This window comes from Pogona vitticeps, chromosome 5 (assembly GCF_051106095.1).
Source record: "Pogona vitticeps strain Pit_001003342236 chromosome 5, PviZW2.1, whole genome shotgun sequence".
Taxonomy (NCBI): domain Eukaryota; kingdom Metazoa; phylum Chordata; class Lepidosauria; order Squamata; family Agamidae; genus Pogona; species Pogona vitticeps.
The window spans coordinates 115,789,008-115,812,656 of record NC_135787.1 but is presented as its reverse complement, the minus strand read 5'-3'; the positions used below and the strand labels follow the sequence as shown (position 1 = coordinate 115,812,656).

General features: G+C 38.9%; 1 protein-coding gene across 2 annotated transcripts in view; it reads left to right on the top strand.

Moving 5' to 3' along the window:
* RELN (reelin) overlaps positions 1-23,649 on the top strand; it is a 383,519-nt gene that overhangs the window by 318,075 nt on the left and 41,795 nt on the right. For both annotated transcript variants that reach the window (XM_078394334.1, XM_078394333.1), the window contains 6 exons: positions 1,896-2,125; positions 5,525-5,745; positions 7,463-7,610; positions 11,514-11,772; positions 15,595-15,844; positions 22,992-23,160. In XM_078394334.1, coding sequence (XP_078250460.1) covers positions 1,896-2,125; positions 5,525-5,745; positions 7,463-7,610; positions 11,514-11,772; positions 15,595-15,844; positions 22,992-23,160 — 1,277 coding nt within the window. The remainder of the gene's footprint in view (positions 1-1,895; positions 2,126-5,524; positions 5,746-7,462; positions 7,611-11,513; positions 11,773-15,594; positions 15,845-22,991; positions 23,161-23,649) is intronic.

Sequence of the window (23,649 nt, the reverse complement as noted above, 5' to 3'; positions counted from 1 at the left end):
AAGGCATTCGTCTTGCAGGACACCACTCTGTGTGTGTGTGTGTGTGTGTGTGTGTGTGTGTGTGTGTGTGTGTGTGTGTGTGTGTGTGTGTGTGTGACAACAGAATTGTAATTATTTATATACTAGCTGCAGGACACAGGAAAACATTAACAACAACAACAACAACAACAACAACAACAACAACAACAACAACAACAACAACAACAACAACAACAACAACAACAACAACAACAACAACAACAACAACAACAACAACAACAACAATCCTAGAACTGCAGAGCTGGAAGAGACCCTATGGATAATTGAGTCAAGGAGGCAAAGTGGGGAATCAAACTCCAAACCTCTGGCTCCACAGCCAGATACTTAAACCACTGAGCTACAATAGTCAAAGCTCATTTTTGTATGGCTTTAAGAAGCAGCAAAACGTATGCCTTGTGTGTTCCTAGAAAATTTGCTTTGGCTGTGTATTCATGCACATTTCAATTTGGCATGACAAGCAATTAATAATACATAGGATGCAAACTGTTTTTCTTTTAAAATATAGATTGAAAGCTTGTTCAACAAATGACTTTCAGGTCACATTCAGACAGGAATGAATCTTCAGTGTGTTTACCCCATAAGACCTACACACACATTTTAGCATCTGGCAAAGGCATTTTGCTGGTTTTAAAAATTAAAAGTCTTCAGCTGAGGTCTTGGAAGATGCTGATACATGAGAAGTTATTATGCATAATGCAGTAAATGTTGTCATTCTACACTTCTGGATTCTAAGAATTAAATCTGTTGTACCACATGTTTTAGATTCCAAATCACTAGGTAGTTGACCTACTTATATATGACTAATATATATTATGGTAACTAATACTATGATTTTAGCATTCACAGACAGAAATAATTTGATTTTCAGTTCAGTTCAGTTAGCCAGCTAGCTATCACATTTATATCTAACTCTTCCTCCAAAAAGTTGAAAAAGAATAGGAGCAGACACTTCTGAATCATCATCATCATAATCCTCCAGGCACAGTCAAAAATTATAAAACACATTGACTGGTATTATATAATAATAATCAGAGTGCCAAAAAAGGCAATATTAGGAAAAGCATACATACTATGTCGATATTTAAAAGATACTTAGGTTTTTGGTTAAAAAATACCAGTCAGTGTTTTTATAATTTTGACTGTGCCTGGTGTTTTTGATGTCGACGACGGTGAATAATAATAATAATAAGAATAAGAATAAGAATAAGAAGAATAAGAATAAGAATAAGAATAAGAATAAGAATAATAATAATAATAATAATAATAATAATAATAATAATAATAATAATAAGAAGAAGAAGAAGAAGAAGAAGAAGAAGAAGAAGAAGAAGCAGCAGCAGCAGCAGCAGCAGCAGCAGCAGCAGCAGCAGCAGCAGCAGCATAGGCCCTGACAACACACAAAAGCAGTCCATAGTCATAATTTCTTCTTTTCACAATGATGTAGAAGAAAGCATCATGTTATTTCAATGCTCTGTAGTTTCTTAACAGCCCATAAAGCATCTTGGAGGGAGACACAGTCCTCCTCTGAGATCTCTGGAGGACTTTCCGCCACTTGGATTCCAAAGGGCAATCCATGGGTACAACAACTTTGGCTCCGTTCACCTGAAGAGAGGAAGAAGGGTGCCAAAATATTGACCAACGGCATTACGCCCATCCACCTGGTTTTTGAGACTCTAATCCCATCAACCCTAGTCATAATAGCCAGTGGGAAGGGGAGAATGGGAGTTGTTATCCAAAGGCATCCGAAAGGCCACGTTGCCCACCCAAAAAATCCAGGCTTTTATAGAATTGGCTGGTAATGAAACTCTCACTAATTTGGGCCATGCGATCTTTCAGACTTTGTTATTCTGTTTCAGATTAATATTGGATGCACGATTGATAGCTCATCTGCTGATCCAGTGAAACTTGAATTCTCGCGGGATTTGGGGGCAACCTGGCACTTGCTGCTTCCTTTATGTTACAGTAGCAGCAGCTACCTAAGTTCTCTATGCTCTACTGAGCATCATCCAAGCAGCACATATTATGCTGGAACAACTCAGGGCTGGAGAAGAGAGGTCATCCACTTTGGAAAACTACACCTCTGTGGGTAGGTAGTTCTCTTGATGCTTATCTAGCTTTCATCTCTCTGCATTTTTCTGCACTACTTGGCTTATGGTGAAAGAATGACTCATTCACTCCTCCTGATCATAAGTACAGTTACAGTACTAAGAAATAAATTCCATTACAAGATACTTCAAGGAAATGTGTCAGAGATCACATATGAACAACCCAGCCCTAATCATATTACTATAATCACATTCTGCTGATTTCAGGATCCAGTGGAGCTAATGTGGCTTGCATTCAGATATTTTTTTTCTTCCTCAATGCTTTCCTCTGCTTTAAGAACAGAAATAAAGAATCAGAGTTGGTTGCTTAGATTATGTGCACGCTCTGCTAACGTCTGGTAGCAGAATTGCATGTGGAACTTTTAGATGGGTTAGGTTGCCGGTTTCATACAAGGCTGATTACCTGCCTCAGGGAGTACATACACACCCATTTGAAACTTATGATGATTTAACATCTCATGTATAGCTACTTTTCCAGCTGCCGCCTCTATCAGCAGTGAGATTGCCCTAAGTGAAGAACAAAATACTTTCAGAAGTAACACTGATATTATGGAGCTTTCTCTCATGTCAAGTCCTTTCTTTACTACAATTTTTCTTTTCTTTAGGCCATTGGTATAAGCGTACCCTTTCTGCCACACTATTCATGCTTCCTAAACTCCCTGAAATTTATTTTAAAATTCTGCTATTCATTTAATCCTTTTGGGAGTTTATTTTATTTTATTTTCTAATGCCATGGTTATATTGATATTGTTAAGTTCTGTTGAGTGCTCTTCTTAATGAGAAGTGACAAATATAATTTCCTGTATTTCTGCATGAGCACTCTAGCTTATAGAGGTCAGATGGTACCTTCTGGTGTGGAACAAGAAAACAGCCAACTTTGGGGAGCCCTCTAGAGGTTTAGAAGATCATGGGGAAGAAATCCAAAGTAAGAAGAGTAGCTCAGAAACAATGCAGTAAAGTATACTCAGTGGTCATAGAACAGTGAGTGAGTGACTGGTGGTGACAGGGAATTAAACACCAGGTAGGGACAAGGGTGAAGTCAATTACAAAACAAAATGCTTTTGAAAGCCACAAGCTCATCCCAGAGCCGTGGTCACCTGTGAGGCAGACAAGACTCTAGGGATTAGGAAGCAAGTGGAGAAATTCAGAGGAGACATCCTGTGTCTTCAAACCATATCATGATAAGCAGCTTTGAAACTGCGACAGGAGAAGGCATCCTCACAAGATATAGTGGCCTCATATTTAGTAGCAAAGTACAACAGCCCATGTAGTCCTATGTGAGAAACTGGAACACAGTCTGAAAAGTTCTTCTTGAATAATTAAACTAATGGTTTAATTTTTAAATATAAGCATGCAACTTTGCTTATTGTTAACCCCTAAATGTCAAGAAAGTCTTTAGTTGTGCATCTGTGCGATTCCTACCAAGATTCCCAATGTTTTTCTCTAAACTTTGAGTACCAAAGAGGAGAAACCTGAATGCATATACTAGTCTGTGATGTGTGCAAGCATATATCAAAAAGCATCTGCACATTATTAATTATTCTACAAGGTACAAACAGCAACACATTGTCATTATACATCACATGTATCCCAAGAGGCATTTTTCGGGTACTCCTGAGCTCCTCATCTGTCCAAAAATTTTGTGAGTTTCTTTGAAATAAATTTTTTTGCTGAAAAAATTCCTTGTGTCCACTACGGGTATGGGGAACCATTTTGAGATGCACCCTGACGTTTTTATCTTTAAAAGATTTGGGCCTCTAGAGGGCATGGGGATCTGTTCCAGTTAAAAACAATTTTCTTTTAGTTATTCCCCCCACCCCCTGCCACCACTACAACTCTTTTTGCAGGACATTTCTCCTTCAGCCTCTCTTCCTTCAGAGTGTGGTCCTTAGGCTGCCAGCAGATCTGAAAAGTGTCTTGTCAGATTGCCCATCCCTGATATACAGATATACGTATTGTAGAACTGTTGGCAGATTATTTCTCCATATAGTCATTGCACTTATTCAGGCACTTCTCGTAATCTTCTATCATTTTGGTGCAAGTAAGATCAAAGATTCTCTGCTATGCCCTTGTACTGTGGTGCCCCGCATGATGATGATAATCCGTTCCATAGCAATCACTGTTTAGTGAAATCATTGTCATGCAAAATCCGTTTCCCCATTGGAATGCATTGAAACCCATTTAATGCATTCCAATGGGGAAAATACCACGTCGTCCTGCGAAGATCGCCCATAGGGAAGCCATTTTATGAACGCCGATAAGCTGTTAAAATGGCTCTCCTGCAAAACATGGGTCTCGAAAACATAGGGAAGCCATTTTGTGGAGCTGCCGATCAGCTGTAAAAATCGTCTTGTGAACAAATGGTCTGCAAAGCACACACCAAATCATCATCCAGCGAAAATCCCCCATTGGGATGACTGTTTTGTGAATCGTTATAGCGATCGCAAAACATCGTCATGCGGATTCATCGTTTTACGCGATCGTCGTCTAGCAAGGTACCACTGTAATTTACCAGATTCACATGCACAGTACTTTAGATTCATCTTTCCTCTTCTTTACTATTTCTTCTTTGCCTGTCTGTCCATTTTGATGTAAGGAATTTATTTCTTATTACCACCCAATACATAAGTCCCACTACAACTGCACTACAACTGAATAGAATCCTGTGGATGCTCAAAGATGCATGGTCACATGTACAAAGAGAAATTCTAAGCCTTTAACATTCTTTATGACAAGAGAAGGCAACATAAAATGTGCAAGTCATATTGAACTCTCTGCATATGAGTTGTCCTCTAGCAAGTTGTCAAAAGATCAGGGGAACAATTATGGCAAATTGAATACAGCTCATAACCCTTGAATGGCCTACTAGTGCTCTGTGCACCAAAAGGAAGCACATCATTTCTACCATGAGGAGCCTCGTGTCGCAGTGGTTAAATTGCTGTATTGCAGCCAAAACTGTGCTCATGACCTGGGGTTCAATCCCAGGTAGCCGGCTCAAGGTTGACTCAGCGTTAAATCCTTCTGAGCTCAGTAAAATAAGTACCCAGCTTGCTGGGGGGGGGGGCAATGTGTAGCCTGCATAATTAACTTGTATGCCGCACAGGGACTGCTTGAAGCGCTATGGGGCGGTATATAAGCATCACACTTTGCTTTTGCTTTTCTTTGCTTTACGCCCCCTTTTTTCCAGATGTGCAGGAGATTGGTTGTTTCCAGCATAATTTTGTAAATTTGCTACCAGACAGCTTTATGCTGTTTTAGTATGGAATGATGTTGTGTTGCTTTTATTTATCAGTATGTACATACCAAATCACCCTCAAGGCACTTTCTTTACAAGTCATATAGCAAAGAGCAGCTAATGATAAGATGCTGCTTCCTTTCAGATTAGTGCGATTCAGATGGTACCAAGGATTTTATCCTGCTGGATCTCAGCCTGTGACCTGGGCTATTGACAATGTCTATATTGGACCACAATGTGAGGAAATGTGCAGTGGTCATGGTAGTTGTGTCAATGGGACAAAATGCATCTGTGATCCTGGCTATTCTGGACCAACCTGTAAAATAAGCACCAAGAATCCTGACTTTCTCAAGGATGATTTTGAAGGTATATTTAGTGACATTGTTTTAGTTATTGTTTTCCTTCTTTTGCGTGTTAAAAGGTTTTGTCTTTGCATTTCCTTTTTCAGATTTCCTTTCTCAGCAGTACTTTCAATTGTTGTCTTGAGGATGCTTTGTCAAATCACTCCTAAGATTAAAATCATAGGATTGTATCTAAAATTCACAGGCATAAAAAGGAAATTTTTTAAGAAGAAGTGGTTGTGGTGTCCCACTAATAGTCGTAAATTGTGTTAACACAAGCAATATGCAACATAGGTTGTAATGAGGATGTGTTCACAATGAGTTGTGAAAATATGCCATGAAGCTGATGTGGCAAGTAGCCATGGTAGTCTGTTGTAACAATTTACTGTATACCAGAAATAGTCATGTAGTACCTGTATAGTTTGTATAGTGGTTTACTGGGGTTGAGGACAAGTTTGTACCATTTCCATTTTGACAGGAATTTACCACAAGCACAGTTCCTAAATAAATAAGCAAACCATACAGGATGTGTGGGGTTTTTTTATTTTATTTTTTAGTATTTGTGCATTTCAGAATTTTGCCATCCAATTTCTTGAACAGCAACAAAAATGGATGTAAATCTATGTTTATCACAGGAAAGTATAAGCAAAAGTACATAGATTGTTGTGGGGAGGACATACAAAAATATTTTATAAGAAGAAACTGCTGGCAGGCCAATTCTCTTGGGAATGGGAGGTGGAAGGGAAGAAGGGCATAAAATGTAAGAATATATATGTGAATGTATATATTTAATTTTTAAAAAATTAAAAAGAAAAAAAACTGCTAGCAGGAAATGCAGAGCGTTGTACAAATGCATATATATATAAAGAGAAATATATCAGAAAATATAGATTTGTGTGTGTGTGTGGATTAAAAACAGAGTCACATACTGGTGCAGACATAAAATGGAATAAACTGAATGAAAAAATAAGAAAGAAAGAAACCAAAATAGATGAATATGTCTGTCTCTATGGCTGGTGTAAGCTGAGTTAAAATATTGAATTTGACACTTGCACATGGCTGACGGTTCAGTTCCACAAGTGGTAGCAGTTTTGTGGCAGTAGACGAGACGACTGGATATAACCCACAATATAAAAAGGTCTGTATTTACGTCTGATTGCCTGCTGCAGTATACTGAAGATCCAGTAGTACTGTATTTTGCTTTGGAGCAAGCAGTGGTACAATTTTTCCCTAATAACTATATTAATAATGGAGTGACTTCCATGAATCAAAGTTATAAACACAGATGTAATGTGCAGTCATGTAGAATGGGAGACAAGATGTTACAGATAACTGAATGTGCATGTAAAACTTCTGTGAGAAAGTGCCTGAAGTTGCAAGCTCTGTTCAATCCAAATGGAAGGGGAAAAAATCCAGGTCTATGAAATTAGCCATGCTTGATCCCCTCCCTTGCTCTCATGGCAAGGATCCTTGCTTTTTTTCCCCAGGTTCATAGGCTAAATGTAGCACATTGAGTGCACAACCAGAAGTTTCCTTTAAGGCTAGAAAATGTAAGATAAGGTGATATGTTTTACTGCATTTTATTGTTCGGCAGGTTTCTAGGAAACATGGTAGGGCTGAAAAGTGCTTGTATAAATATTTGTTCACTTTACACCTAATGGTTTATTTATCTCACTTAACTGTTCTAGCAAAAGTGCCTCAGGGTACAGTAAATCCTAAATAACTCTGTCACTTCCACTCAGGTCAGCTAGAGTCGGATAGATTTTTGCTGGTGAGTGGTGGAAAGCCTTCCAGGAAATGTGGGATCTTGTCTGGAGGAAATAATCTTTTCTTTAATGAAGAAGGCTTACGCATGCTGATGACACGAGACCTGGATTTGTCACAAGCCAGGTAGCATTTTCTTCTCGTTTACAGATTTCTTTTGGGATAGTAAATTATTCATGGTGATATACCAAAAAGGGGTACCTTATTTTTCTTCATTTATTATTATGCATCATCCAGTTGCTTCTACCTTCTGACAATCCTGTGAATTAATGACTTCTAAATCCCTTCTCTTAACTGTGATGCATAAGGAAGGCCTCATTTACTGTGGCTCAAAAAGATTTTCAAAAAGGTACTTTCTTAAAATATAACTGCTTAAGTCATATAGACATACTTTTGAATCTGGGTGATTCAAAGAGTGCCCCCCCCCCAAAAAATAACTTTTGCAAACTAGATAGAAAATATGTTTTGGCTGAGTCAAAGTGAGAAAGGAGGGAAAAATTCTGCATGGTTTGCATTCTACCCAAACCAACATGTTGTGAATGAATTGGGTAACTGCTAATGCTAAGAGCCTCGTGGCGCAGTGGTTAAACTGCTGTACTGCAGCCAAAACTGTGCTCACGACCTGGGGTTCAATCCCAGGTACCCGGCTCAAGGTTGACTCAGCCTTCTATCCTTCCGAGGTCGGTAAAATGAGTACCCAGCTTGCTGGGGGGGCAATGTGTAGCCTGTGTATTGACTTGTAAACTGCTCAGAGAGTGCTTGAAGCGTTATGGGGCAGTATATAAGCAGCACGCTTTGCTTTTTGCTTTACTTTTTATCCTGCTTTGAATGTTATGATGCTATTCCAGGCAGCCAGTTATGACTAGTAATGGTGGAATTTGAAAAGCTAATCCTTTGTAAAACATAGCAAATATCTGTACCCATCATTCTTTTCCTTCAGTGAAGGAATGGATTTCAAAGTGAGACGTTTCTGGCAGTATTTAGCTCCTGATAGTGCTGGATAATTTGGACTTTTGTTAGAGGATCACTGTTGTTAAGTAGGGCGAGGGAACCCACCCCAGGAAACATTTCAAGGCACAATAAAGGGGCTGCAGATTGTCTAATAAATTTATTACTATATTTGTTGTCCATCTGCTGACTGATGCCATTTGGTTTTTTTTTTTTCCCCTCAAAGCACCAATATGTTATGTGCCCTCTGTACCACTTGTCGAATGTTAGTGGTGACCTCAGTGATTGCCATTGTGGTAAACCTTTCATGGATACACCAGACACAGCAGGATGTGGTCTGGAGGATTAGGATGCCTGTCTAGGAAAAATAATGCATTTGTCTCATCACATTCAGTTCATACTAACTGCTCTATAAACAGGCAACCCCTTCCCCCTTACAAACCGTTCATTGTCAGAGCGGCTATGCTTATTGCCAGAGTAACTTTGCTTTCATCTTTCTAAATTGTGTGGTACTTGGAGCTTGCCATATACTACTGGCATTTGTTTACAATCGTTCAGTGACAGAGTCTAATCAAGCTGTCACTGGTTAATTGGGGCTGAACTATTAAAAAACCTACAAATTTAAAATGAAAAATTATATTTTGTCTTTTTTCCCCGTTTGTATTTATCTAATGGAAGAGAATAGCCTACAACAGTAAGCTAGAAAAGGAATCTGAGTGAATTTGAAATTAAACTCTTCTTTACAAATCATTGAATGGCTCTTAGTCTGTTATCTTCCCATCATTTGGCTTTAGGGAGAAAAGTTTGTTCATTGACCTGTAGTGAGCATCTCAAAATGAGGAACTGATTAAGCATGCCCTGGAAGTTGCATTTTAATGTGCTGTTCATCTTTTTTGGACTTGTATTATTAACACAAAGACTTTAAATGATGTCTTCCTGCATGCCTTCATCCTCTGCTATGGGGCTTAATTTATGTGTATTACATTTTTCCACAGAACCAATAAGCCTTGCCTGTAAAATGAACTACTGCAGACATAATGCCACATGAACATTTATGTCACATTTCCAAATTATGTACTTCAAAGCAAGAGTAGTGTCTTTCAGAGCTTGGGAAACACATGAGTATTTCCACAGTAATTAGATTTTCAAGGCTGTTCTAAAATTAACAGTAATAATTTAATTTAATATCACATTTGATCAAGACTCACAGCAGTTTTACCTCTTGTGATGTTCAAGTAACTGTCAGGTATCATCTCTTAAATGGTGGATTGGGCCGCAAATATAGAAATGGATTAGATAAATGGAAGTTATTTGGAAAAAAAACTCAATGTTTCTCTTATACTGTATATGTGGGAGAAGAAGATATAGAATTCCAGCTCATTTTGAATGACAAATGTAGTATATACAGAAAATTTATTTCTCTGCCTTTCCTGTACAGTTGCTAGCTCCCAAATTAAATCTTTTGTGAACAGTCATTTATAATGTTCCCCGTAGGTAAAATAATTTACAGACTGGCATGACATGCTCTGTGTTTTCCCAAACTGTAAGTCAAATGGCCACCAAAATTGTGATTGGATTGTAACCAGTTTGCTTATAGTTGCTATTAGGTATGTCAGCCAATTGGAGGTCACTTATGCAATTAATTGCTTGAGATTCCACCAAATGAAATGCTAAATTTACAGTGGCACTAAAACCACTGTTAATCCTACTTTAAGTAGACCCATCAAAATGAATAGAACTTGTTCATTCCAAATAACTTATGTGGAATCATTTTCAAAGAGTTTGGTTCAGGCAGGACTAATCTTGAATTTAGTCTTGCATATACTAACTATATCATTATCAAACATTGTGGGTGAGGGATACTCACTAGTTCAAGGGGTCATAAATAGAAGTGGAACACAGACATCTGCTTCAAAACTGGGATAGAAAACCACAGGATAGCAATGTAAATGGAAGGAAGTTAATAAACAATGCATGACACTTATAACCCACACCGCTCTTTGATTTTACTTCTCTGGAGTATGGTGTAAATATTCAGAGCATATTTCCTAGGCTCCCCTACAGTAAATCTAATCAATTCTAGCAGATAGGCTTCTAAATAGCTCTCCTGTCATTTACGGCATCAGTGATAGGAGTCTGTGGAACAGTGTGCTTGATATGAAACGTGCTGTAAGGAAGAACACTGGTGCAATGGTGATAAAAACTAAGAATATTTTGGGGCACGATTTAATAATCTGAATGTGTTTGGGCATTTACCTCTTCCAGCATCTCCCTTTGGAAGCCTTTATAGTACTAACTGCAGTGTGTATATTTATACATCTATATTTGTATCTACATGTATAGAAAAGATGTAGGAAGACGTACTGTTCTGACATAGACATAAAGATATATCTCCTTGAAAAAAATATTTTTATTAATTTGTTATTGACTTTGTCATTGCAATAATCTTTTAGTCTCCCTGTATAGTAAAATAGTACTATAGCTTTCTGGTTCCAACACAGTAACTATATAAGACTTACTTTTGAAACATGAACAATGCACACAAAAATATAATCAGTTTTTTTCTTTTTCATAGATCAGAAACACAGAAAGCTTAAGAGATTGTGGTTTATTTTCACTTCATAATTTAAAGAAAGAAAGATAGCTTAGGGCTGACTCCTCCCCCCCCCCCAATATTCTTGATTTCTAACCTAAGATTGTGAAATTTCAGTAGAGAATCAACTTAACTCAGATTTGGATTACCGGTATATGAATTATATAAAAAACAAATCAATTCACTGATCACATGCTAATGCCTAAAAGATAAGTAAATAGTTTTGTTCCGCTATATGATGCTGCCTCAGTGCATAGACCAAACAAATGATCATCAAAATAGGAAACTACTAAAAATTGTGACCTCAAAAGGGCAATCCACACAGCAATAGAATTAGTACTCTCTGTGATCAGAACAGGACTATTGCAATACCAGAGTTCTGTATTATTCATTGTGGCAATAAAAAGAGCACTTGCCAAAGGGTCTTTAAAGAATAATATACTCTTTTCAGTTAGTAAACTTTTGTGGTAACTGTACTAATGTTTTAGATTTGTGCAGTTCTTCATGAGACTGGGATGTGGCAAAGCAGTACCAGACCCAAGAAGCCAACCTGTATTGCTACAATATTCTCTAGATGGGGGCCTCACTTGGAACCTCCTTCAGGAATTTCTCTTCAGTAATTCAAGCAATGTGGGACGGTACATTGCCCTAGAAATCCCCTTAAAAGCTCGTTCTGCCTCTACTCGTCTACGCTGGTGGCAGCCATCAGAAAATGGACATTTTTACAGCCCATGGGTAATTGATCAGGTATGAAGTCCATTCTTCTTTGAAATACAAGTACCCTCGATGTAATGCTTTCCCTCAATTTTCATGTTTATTTGTGACTTGGAATTGCATGTTGTGAGCAACACTGAACTGGTGGAGAAAACAGAAGTACATTTTTTTTGTTTGTCTTAGTAAAATGATAACACTATCTTGTCAAAATGTTGTAGATTTTCCTGCCCTGCTGCCATATCATTGCCCAATGGATGTAATGAAGCACACATCATTAAGAAGTCTGGATAAATAATAAGTTTAATGCAGATACTAAAATGAGAAAATATTTTGATACAAGGATGCCGTTTAAGTGGCAGCCCCATGATTCCACTTTTTTAAAGGGTGGATTCAAGCAAGGGTTTATCCAGATGGATCATTTGTTGTAGTAAAAATAACTGATTTATCACTGTTTTCTTCAGTATTTTTCCTGCCACTCAGACACTATGAGGCTTGTCACAATTCATCCACTGACTTCTCCTTAACTTTCCAGAAAGTTGGTCCTGTTAGGAGGAATATTTATCATTTGTTTCAGTTCCTTCTGGGGAGGGGAGTTAGGTCCTATGGTGCTTCCTGTTGTTTGAAGTTGGTCCAGTGATAATCTTGGAGTCAGAAGCTTTCAGCAAAAAAAAGAAAGAAAGAAAGAAAGAAAAAAGAAAAAAAGAAAAGAAAAGAAAAAGCTCCAGAAGAAAAATGAAGTTCTTTACTATTTGTTATAGAATTGTTTAAAACATCCTACAGGCAAGTGTTTCCTTTAAGAGGAAAGAAGTGCCTTTTTAAGGGGGAAATCTGGGTACAAATTCTGATAAATCTCATGTTCCTCTGTAATCAACAAATAAAGCAGGGCAGAATTTTTTGCTTTATGTAGAAAGAAGAGCTCTGAGGTGGCAGAACTGAGTTGCTCTGAGAATACAATGTGCCGATGTGGTCTCATAGTTGTAGGGTTGGATCAGAACTTGGAAGACCCAAGTTCCTTTTCCCACTGAGCCCTCCAGCTCAGATGAGTCCTTCTCTCTCAGCTTCATGGATATATTCTGAGGATAGTGTGATGGGGAAAATAATTTATGAATTTTGTACATAATAGGTAGTGATCCCCATTCTGTAAACATATGAACTTTCCCGATGAAACAGACCAAAATGTCCTTCTAGTTTAGTATTCTGTTTCTTGCAATGACACACAGTAAGAGTGATGTCAGCAAACTGAACATGACAGCATTATTTTCCAGGCCTTACAAGCATATGTGCAATGTAGGTGGCATGCCTGTAGCGCTGCTTGCACTCCTGCTTGTTCAACTGCATAATCCAATTACGTGAGCAACTGAGTAAATCCCAGACATCAAATTTAGGACAAAGGTTGTTATGATAAACACCTTTTTCTCTAGAGTCACCACCCCATTCCAACAAGGATAATCACAAACTGCCACACTCTGATCCTCTGGTGGTTCAGGAACTGTTTAAAACAGAAATGATTAATGCTGTCCTGATACCTGGAAGTTTTCATCCCACTGTTATTTATTTGAATTGTACACAGAAGTAAGCAAAGAGTAGGCAGTGCTGCAAGTCAGTCACTGCTTCTTTGGATGACAATGGTGGTTGAAATGGACAGTGCTAACAGTGGATTGAGTAGACATGTATTCCTGGCATGCTTCTGTGCATAAGGATCTTTTGATTGGGTGCTTTATCTGAAATATGGGTGGGAGCCTATGGCCCTGCAGATGCTGGACTTTGTTGGCGTCGGTCTACTGTCATCCTTGACCTTGTTAGTGCTAGCTGGGGCTGACTGGAGTTGCAGTCCAATGTGCTGGTAAGTTTTTGCACTCCTTACTTAAAGTACAAACTGTAGCTGTTGTGGTATAAATCTTCATGAAGATATAAAATAAATCTGTAGTCTGTTGTGTAGAGTCTGGAATAATTACTTTCATATTGTATATATTGTGATGTTTAATTCTGAGACATCTGCCTCTGGTTAAGATTCTCCAAAATATTTGTATATCAAATTTAAGGTAGAAACAAATGCCAGGAACACAAAACATAATTTTCTTTCCTTTGCTACAAGGGAAAAGAGTGTTGTTCTGAAGTTCATGGTACTCATTGTTAATTAGCTATTGTGAGAGTAAACAGTATTAAGCTGAATTCCAGAGAAAGATAAATAATTAATTCTAAGTTGGCAAGGGAAAACAGGCAGCAAGCTAAATTTCATTTAAGTCTTAACAGCAATGCTGATGTGCCTCCTGTCAGTTTAACCCTAGAAGTATTTGTACTGCTCTGAGCAATTGTTTGAGTAAAGAGGATTTCATAAGTTGCAATTGTTCCTTCTTTTTAAAAAACTGAATAATTTTAGGCTGTAAGTAATGCTTGTGTGTTCAGAAAGAGGTGTGGCTAATTGTGCATACAGGTGATCCTAGGGCCATCATTGCATTGAAGTTTCAGATCTCCACATATAGAGTCATAATTGTTGGCCATTATCTACCTGCCTTTTGACCCATACATAAAAACTCTTACAAGAGGACTACTGTCTTATTTCAAAACTGTGACAAACTATCTTCCAACTCGCCTGTGTTTCAACTTGTGCTTTCACACAGATCTTGGAAATAAGTTACAAGTGACAAAGTTACCTATAAAGAATTTAAAAAAACATAAATGGTTTAACAAAGTTGAATTTCAAAAGAACTGTAACAGTAGAAATGATGGCTTTTGCTTGTTTGTTGTCATAACAATTTCTGCTTTAAAATCACAGTTGCAGCCATTTTTCTTTTCTTCTTTTTTTTTTGCTACCCTTCTTACATGGTAGAGCTCTGCCTTTTCAGAAGCAATTCCGCAAATCATTTGGATAGTTATCTAGTGATGAGTAACTATAGCACCTGACTTAGATAAGATGATTCTAGAGAGGTTTTCTAATCATTAATAATTAAATTTGCCCATTCACCTGAGTGTTCAGTGATATAAATTATGCCACATCAAAAGCTTTAAACTGCTAATTGGAATGAGGTGGCAAGTATTCATCTATATGTTGCAGGGTGACTAGTTGATGGCTTCATCACATGTACTTTCAGTTTGGACTGATAAGAAGTTTATGTCAAAAAGAAGTCATCAATAGTTCTTGTAGGAATCAATAGTAACTTAGGTATGCACAGGGCTTGAAAAAATGTAGAATATCTCGCCAGTGAGTCAAAAATTTCACCAATCAGCATGACCGGACTATAGCCTTGCAATTTCTGTTTAAACTTAAATTTAAATTTAAACTAGGCACTTTCTACATAACAATGCGTACAAACCCAAAATAAATATACCCTCAGACTTGGGTTTCTTTATTACCTGCATGCCTGTGGGATCATGAAGCTTGTGTTTTGAATGCCTTTCTTTTGAATGTCTCCAGCAAAAATAAAACTGAAAGCAAAAGCTCCAGGATTCTTAAGGAGCCAGGTTGTTCGGTTGAAATTGGGAGCAGGGAATCTCCATATTCTCCAGCATGGGACTACTCTACATTCTCCTGCGGAGCTATATATCTATGTGCCGCTCAAACTCTCTTCTCGCGAGAAGAGGGTTGTTTTTCCTTTTGCAATGGTAAGGTGGAGGGGAGGAGTGCAGGATCAGAGAGAGAGAGAGAGAGAGAGAGAGAGACGGACTGAGGGTAAGGAGGCAAGGAGGGAGGGAGGGAGCTGTGGCTCATCAAGCAGTGTTTTTTCAATCATCACAGACAAGTGGACAAGTGGATTTTTCAAGCCCTGAATATGCATGTGGGTTTTTTTAAATTGCCAATTTAAGAATCAATATTCCTATAGATAAAGAAAGAAGACTCTTGTGTTTGTGTTCCAGATCCTTATTGGTGGAAATATTTCCGGAAACACCATCTTAGAAGATGATTTTAGTACCCTGGATAGCAAGAAATGGCTTCTCCATCCTGGAGGAACAAAAATGCCTGTGTGTGGTTCTACTGGGGATGCCCTAGTCTTCATTGAGAAAGCTAGCACCCGCTATGTTGTGACCACCGACATTGCTGTCAATGAAGATTCTTTCCTTCAGTTAGATTTTGCTGCTTCTTGCTCTGTCACTGACTCCTGCTATGGTAAATACTTCTGTACCAACGCCATACTTTCCATTCTCTATTGTCATTTCTTGTTATTCTTCATTCAGCAAAATTGTTCAGTGCAAAACAAAACTCCTTTTTTTTTTCTACCAGACACAAAGATGATTTGTTGTTCCTGACTTTGCTTTCTTCAAGCCCCCCATCTATACTTTGCATGCATTAAAGATACAACACATAAGAATTTTATATGAACATAAATAGGGTGGATCATGTAGATGCTAGGTAATAATGGAAATTGAGAGCACACCTACTTGAGAAATACCCTGATTCAAAAAATTCATATGCGCAAACGGAAGAGCACACTATCCTTGAGTAATAAGACATTGTGTGGCACAGGATTTCTTTCCCGAACACTGTACAAGGTTTGTCGTGATCTCCACACATTCACAGCAATGGGTCTGTGCCTGTGCAGACCACCCTTCAGCACCGTCTACATAAAGAAAGAGTTTTGGTGGCAGCCCCATTCTTGCTTTGTACAACACAGATATTGATATGCATTCCATCAGTTCTGTATCAACCACACAGTGGTAACACCCTTTTTAGGATCTGAGAGAGAGAGGGCGGGAGGGAGGGAGGGAGAGAGAGAGATTTTTACTAAGGAAAATAATTACTTCCCTTTTTTGAGTTAAGTGAATTATTTTATTATGACTTTTGTTTTGTTACATCTTTTATTTTGGCTGAGATTGTCACTTTAGCAATACATTTCGTCTTTGTTTCATTTGCTATTTTTCTCACATGGCCCCAAAGCTATTTTCAAAAACAGTCCGGAGGGTCAGGAAACATTCTACTCACATATCTCAGCAACAAATTATTTTTTTCTTTGCATGCAGTTGGCCCATATATAACCTCTACCTATAAAACCTGCCTGGGTTTTTCCAGTGGGACATGGAGGAAAGTCTTTTTTGTTTTTGTTATTTATTTGATTGATGTGTGTGTTTTTGACAAGATGTCCCTGGCAACAGCATCCTCGGGATCTGTCAATGTCTATCTGTAGGCGTCTGGGAGTCTGAAAGTGCTCATGACACCAGTTCCTCCCATCACCTCTCCCTTTATGATATTGTTTGAACATCACAATCAGTCCCATTACCCCCAGATATGATTTTGTCAGCAAAAAGTACCAACCCCATCAATACTGAAGTTTAAAATGCACAATTAGAAGGTAACTGGGCTTTGGAGTTACCAAAAAGAAAACGATTCTACAAAGATGCACTGGATACTTCTGATGAACCACCTACAGAAATCCTGTAGGCACATTTGAGGCAACCTCCACCTATGACCAACCTCATCCTTCTTGATCTCTTGTTTCCACCAACATCAGCCCTCAGCGCGCTGGCTTGGTTCCAGCAACCTTTTCTACATGACACACCAGATATCACATCCTTCAGTAATCACACAATTCTCATATTGTTCATGTAGGGCATCAGAAAAGCTATGAACGCATGAGTTCATAATGGTGTTCATACTGGTCCAGATCTCACCATTCTTACCATCACCAATACTCAAAATGTTTCAAAAATGATAACATTGTCAGTTCCCACACCATGGTCATTACCTGCAGTTACCAATTCAGTCTTGTCATGGTGCGGCGGTTAAAATGCAGTACTGCAGTCAAGACCACGCTCACAATGTGAGCTCTATGTGGGCTCAGGTTGACTCAGCCTTCCATTTTTCTGAGGTCAGAAAATTGAGTACCCAGTTCAGGGTGAGAGATGTGTAGCCTGCATAATTAAATTTGAAACTGCCCAGAAATTGCCTTCAGCACTATGGCAGGTATAGAAGCAGGGCATTTTGCTTTGCTTTCTCATTGCCATCATCCTGTAAGGCAAGGAATATTGCATCAGTATCATTCAGCATTGTGAACCACATGCACAGCTATATCAGCCATGTGTCAACATTGAGTTTCCCACCTTCTTCATGGCCGTTCACAATTAATATGGCTGATGCTACCTTGACTGAACCCCCCTCCCTGCCTTTCACACAGTTACCATCTAGCATGCACATTCATATTCTTTTCTTCAATGCAAGTCAACCATCACTCAGGTCACTGATTGCTCAAGTGGCTCCAGTGGCAATAGTCCTCTATCCTGTTACCTCTCAGGTTTCATCAACCTCAAGGAGGAAAGAGGTAGACAAACATTCTTTATCTCACCATTTGAAACGTAACATGGAATTGAATGAGGCTTAGGTATGTTTGCTGTCACCTCTGACCCATGTGCCGTCCTCTTCACCAGATCTGCTGATGATTTCTGCATAGCAACCATCTCTGTAAGAGGACTACTCGTATTCAGAGCTAGTCATCTGTTTAGCTCACTGTCTTTATTATCAGAAGGAACCCTTGGAGGAAGACCATTCCTTTTTTGCAGTGCATGCTCCAAACAATGTTCCAGTGGCTTTTCTCACGCTCTTGCCCTTGATGAAGGCTGTGAAAACAACATGGCATAAACCATCATAAATGGCTTTCCTTGCAATGCCTAGAAATCCTTTACACAATGCAAGATGAGGACTGTGAGTTCCTTGCTCAACACCCGTCTCTATAAATGTGGCTTCTTCTCCCAGCAGCAGGACATCATCCACTAAAAAGGGACCAACATGGCTGCAAGGTTTCTTTCGTTTTGGCACTAGGCATCAAAATAGCCTGTTGTGAAGTTGACTGATCTGTTCAAACTAGACTAATGGCTTGACCCACAGACAGTAAGGAACTCCTACTTTGAGAATAAGGGCTGGCTTAATATGAAGCTCTGGTGTTTGGTATCTGACACATAATATAATCCTTCACATCAAAAGTACCTTTGGTTTACTCTTGGGTAAGACTGGTACCAGTCCTGGGTTCTCCCAGTTGGCATCTCCACAGCATCAAGGGTTTTTAAAAATACCATTATACTTATACCATTATAAGTATACCATTATTTTTTATTTCTCTGGTGTGCACCTGAGAAAACAAGGCATAGTCTTTTTCCCCCTATATTATTTATTATTTTATTTTTTATTTATTTAATTTATACCCCGCCTATCTGGTCAGTGAGGACCACTCTAGGCAGCCAACAATTGGCTGATATTTGCCCCCTCCAAGTCATATGAAACCATTGCAGTGTTGGCTCCTAGATCACCACAATCTGGCTTTCAATTACAAATAAATATGGCAGTGTTTAAGGTCTGCAAGTCTCCTTGCCCATTACTCACCACTCATCTTTGTGCAGATTGTCACCAGCAATTGGACCAGAATGTGGTACGTAACAGGCAGGACATTTCATGTCACTCTGACTTCACATCCTCTTGTTTAAACTTCCAGAAGTTAAGAAGTTCTTCTGTGGGGTGCAATATAATTTATCTCTGTACTTCTGCCCCTTCCACCTCGTAGCTTTTCCTTGACTCCGTTCATGAAACCTCGTTGGCTGCTGCTGATCCCAGCACTGCGAAGATAACCAGATGGGCATCATGCCAGCACATCAAGCAGAGGAACCTTGTGCTCTTAGAACAGACTAGTCTTGCCTTCACTGGTACCCAGAAAACATGATGCTTCAGCCAGATACATTACTGTCCAAAACTGTCTGATTTCCATCTTGCCCAAGATATTGTGCCTTTTCCTCATATCCCTCAATAGAGAAAGTACTCTACATGCTAGATGGAAAAGAGTATTGACTTTGTCCTTCCATAGGTTAGCTCCCCTCAGGAAGTTCCCTTGATCTTTCTTGGCATATTCCAGATCTAAGAAAAAGCAGATTATTAAAATCAAAGATTTGTGAAGTGGATCTTGAAAATAATCATATTAAGTTACTGACTAGCCAGGAGACTGTTGCCTAACATCCTCCAAAGTCATTTCAACCAAGATGTGGCCACATTTGCTGCTTTAAATGGCGCTTTACCTGACTTGTATCAAGCACAAGCAGGGTCCTGGTCATAGCCATCATTTGGCACTACTGTCTGGATACATGAAAGAGCAGACCTCTGCAGCGCTCCAGTGAGTGTAGGTGCCTATCCGGCTGCCTCTGCCACTTTTTGTGGTGATGAGTTCACTAAATCTTCACTCAATAGTGTGGATGCATAGAGACTATGATGAAGAAAAACAGGTTACTCACCTGTAATGCTTGTTTGTTGAGTAGTCATCTGCGCATCCACATGCCTACCCTTCTTCCTCTCTTTGGCAGCTGCTGGCAACTAAAGCTGTGCCACCATGTTGTCTGAATTTTGAATTGAGGGAATGTGTGCTGCTGTTGAAGGAAGGGGGAGTGCTACTGTTAAGAGACTCTCCCATCCAGAACAATCCAGATGCTGGCTCTGCATAGCTGCAGCAGACCCATTAGAATGAATGCATTGAGGGCCTCTCAAGGAACATGTTACAGGTATTTTTCTATTTGCTTTTATGAGGACAGATGACACGGATTTCATGGATTATCATGGTTCATCATGATTTCATCCAAGACCTATTAGTTAAGACGTACACAATTCCTATGACGTCTACTTTCTTGTCTCCCAGTCAAAGCTATACCTGTACATTGGTTCATAAGAACAGCTCTTTTTTACTTCAATGTTGCACCTGAGGACTTTCTGTTCAATGAATGAGGAAGCCAGTATTGATAAAATGTGATTTGTACGCATGCATCAGTACTCTGTGGTTGCTGGGATTCTTCTGAGTTGTTGTTCTGATTTCAGTTCCATGTCATTTTTCATATTATGGTGTGTCATGTTTCATACTGTTATGCTTCTTCTAACTCCATTGACTGAAATCTTGCTTTGATTTTGTTTGTACTTGTATAAATTAAGAGTAAGGTACACTGGCATGCAGTTGATATTAAATTAGGCAAGAAAAAGAAGACATGATCAGGCAGTTACTTCAAACTTCTGTATAAAAATGGAAATGAGGCTTAAAGAAAATCCTTAAAGTAGATTTGCTTATAACAAAGCTATTTAAGCCTGAAAATTAACTATCAGCCCAAAGCATGATCATTACACTTCATTTTAAGAGTTGCAGTTCATTCCAGCTCTGGTAATGTTAAAACTGGTTGTAATTGCTCTGTTAGCTGCCTTATCTTTACTTCAGCTCCCCCAGTTCTGTTTGTACAGTATCTTTAAATAATCATTACTTTTCACTCAGAGTTTCATTAAGATGGACAGTCAGCGTATATATAGAAGTCAAAGCAGTATCAAATAAGGATACAGGATAAAATTATACATAGCTACTTGCTAAGTAGTTAGGGACGTGGTGGCACTGTGGGTTAAACCACTGGTTCTCAACCTTGGGTTACTCAGGGGTTTTGGACTGCAACTCCCAGAAGCCTTCACCACCAGCTGTCCTGATTGGGGTTTCTGCAGTTCAAAAGCATCCGAGTGACAAAGGTTAAGAACCACTGGGTTAAACCGCAGAAGCCTCTGTGCTGCAAGGTCAGAAGACCAGCAGTCATAAGATCGAATCCACGCAACAGAGTGAGCTCCCATCGCTTGTCCCAGCTCCTGCCAACCTAGCAGTTCGAAAGCATGTAAAAATCCGAGTAGATAAATAGGTACCAACAAGGTGGGAAGGTAATGGCATTCTGTGTCTAGTCGCGCTGGCAATGTGACCATGGAAACTGTCTACGGACAAAACGCTGGATCTATGGCTTGGAATGAGCATCGCACCCTAGAGTTGGACACGACTGGACTAAATGTCAAAGGGATCCTTTACTTGTAAAACCACATCATGTGACAATTATTTGAGACATACTTTGTATCTTTCAGGGCTTAATTTTTTTAATATTATAAAGCTCTATTTACAGCTAGTGTTGCTAGAAATTAGAGCAAATCTGTGCATGTCTAAGAAATAAATTCCATTGAATTCAATTCTTATTTTAAAGTGAGTGTATGGGATTAGAATAAAAATATTTAATTAAAAATTAAATGCATTATGAACTGGCAAACTGTATCAGATTGGCTACCAGTTAGTAGGGGCTTGTTCTCATATCTGTTCATCACTTTGTGATCCCAGCAGCCACTATTTGCATGCATAAATGAGACATCCCAGATCAAATGTAGATTGTTTTTTATTGTTGGGACTCGCCAGACACACATCTGTTTTTTAAGTACAGTAACCCTATACAAAAGGAAAGAAAAGAAAAGAGAAAAGGGTTAATGTGAAAGTGTGAGCAGGGAGAGATTGTGCGCTATCCTTACCTGTCACTGTCTCTACAGGGAGTGGGCCTGTCCAAAGAGAAAGGGTTCTACTGCCTGTGGAGCCTCTACATGCAGTTGGGGAATCCTGAAAAATCAGAGTTCCCAATCAATTGGCAAGGTTGCAGATGGTCCCTTCTTCAGTATCTTTCCTACATGGAGACATTGACAGGTAGAGCTTGAACTGTCTCCCTGCTCATACTTTCAAATTAAACTCCCCCCCCCAGCTTTTTTTTAAAAATGCCTCAGTAGGGCTAGTACCTTTCAAGGGTCTCAGTCTACCCAGTCAGCTGCGGCTCTTTAAGTGTTAAGAAGTCTGCTTACAAAAAATTAAGAGACGCACATACTGTACATGGGCCAGCCATAGTAAGAACATCTTAGGTAGGCAATTTGTACAGAGACACTATTCATTTTCAAGTGTTAGTTACCTAATTTAATCAAGCACATGAGGAGAGGGGCATCTAGGTCTGCCCTCTCCCCATTGTTGTTTGTTTACGTGGAAGGTGACTGGTCTAAAGAAGAGAGGTTCCAGTTGACTTGGAGGCTCTCCATATGAGCAAGAACAACCAGTCATGCTTATGTGGAGAATCTTAATCAGCCTGTATACTGTATAGATATGAAGAGCCAACCTGTGTGGCCTTGGCCAACCTGCACAGTCCCAGGATGCCCCCAGAAGAAGGGAACAGTAAACCACTTCTATGTATTCTCTACCTCAAAAATTCTGGTAAGGTCACTCTAAGTCGGAATTGATTTGATGGCACACAGTACATACATGCATACATGCATACATGCATACATGCATACATGCATACATGCATACATGCATACATGCATACATACATACATACATACATACATACATACATACATAGTATTAATAATTATGCCATTATTCATATGCCATTATTTGTAACACTTGCGTTTACAATCAATGGATTTGGTTGTATCATATTTGTACTAATTTAATGCATTTCAATATTTTTAGCTATTGAACTAGAATATTCAGTTGATCTTGGTCTCACATGGCATCCCGTTATGAGAGACTGCCTTCCCACGAATGTAGAATGCAGCAAATACTACCTTCAGAGGGTTCTGGTATCCGATACATTTAACAAATGGACAAGAATAGTTTTGCCTCTTCCTCCTTATACAAGGTAAATTGCATTTAGCATTTGTCAAAATATCTGGTATGGTAGATTTTGTATTTTGCACATAATATGTTTGGTTTTAATAGGTTATATTTCTGTTTATAGATTTATTTTGCTAATCAAGATATTAATGCTTGCATTGAATGTTGTATCTGAAATGGGCAGCATTTGGGGATTGGCTGGCTCCAAATTTTATCTTCCATAAATAGAGTTTTCTCCATAGCAATACACCCCCTCCAGTGGAAGCCATCCTCCTGTTGGAGAAGGGGACCTTGAGGTCCAACCCATTATTTTTATTTTTAAATTGTCTCTAATTATGGGGAATAAATTGAGCAAAAAAAATCAAGACATAACCACCGGCCACTGTACAATATTATCCACTTGCCACATTATCTCAGCTTATATTGTGGCAATCGGGACCAGCTTGTCTGCCATAAGAGGAGAGACCAGACAAATTTGATGTGGCCGGAGTAGATTTTATTCAGCTGCTGTTCA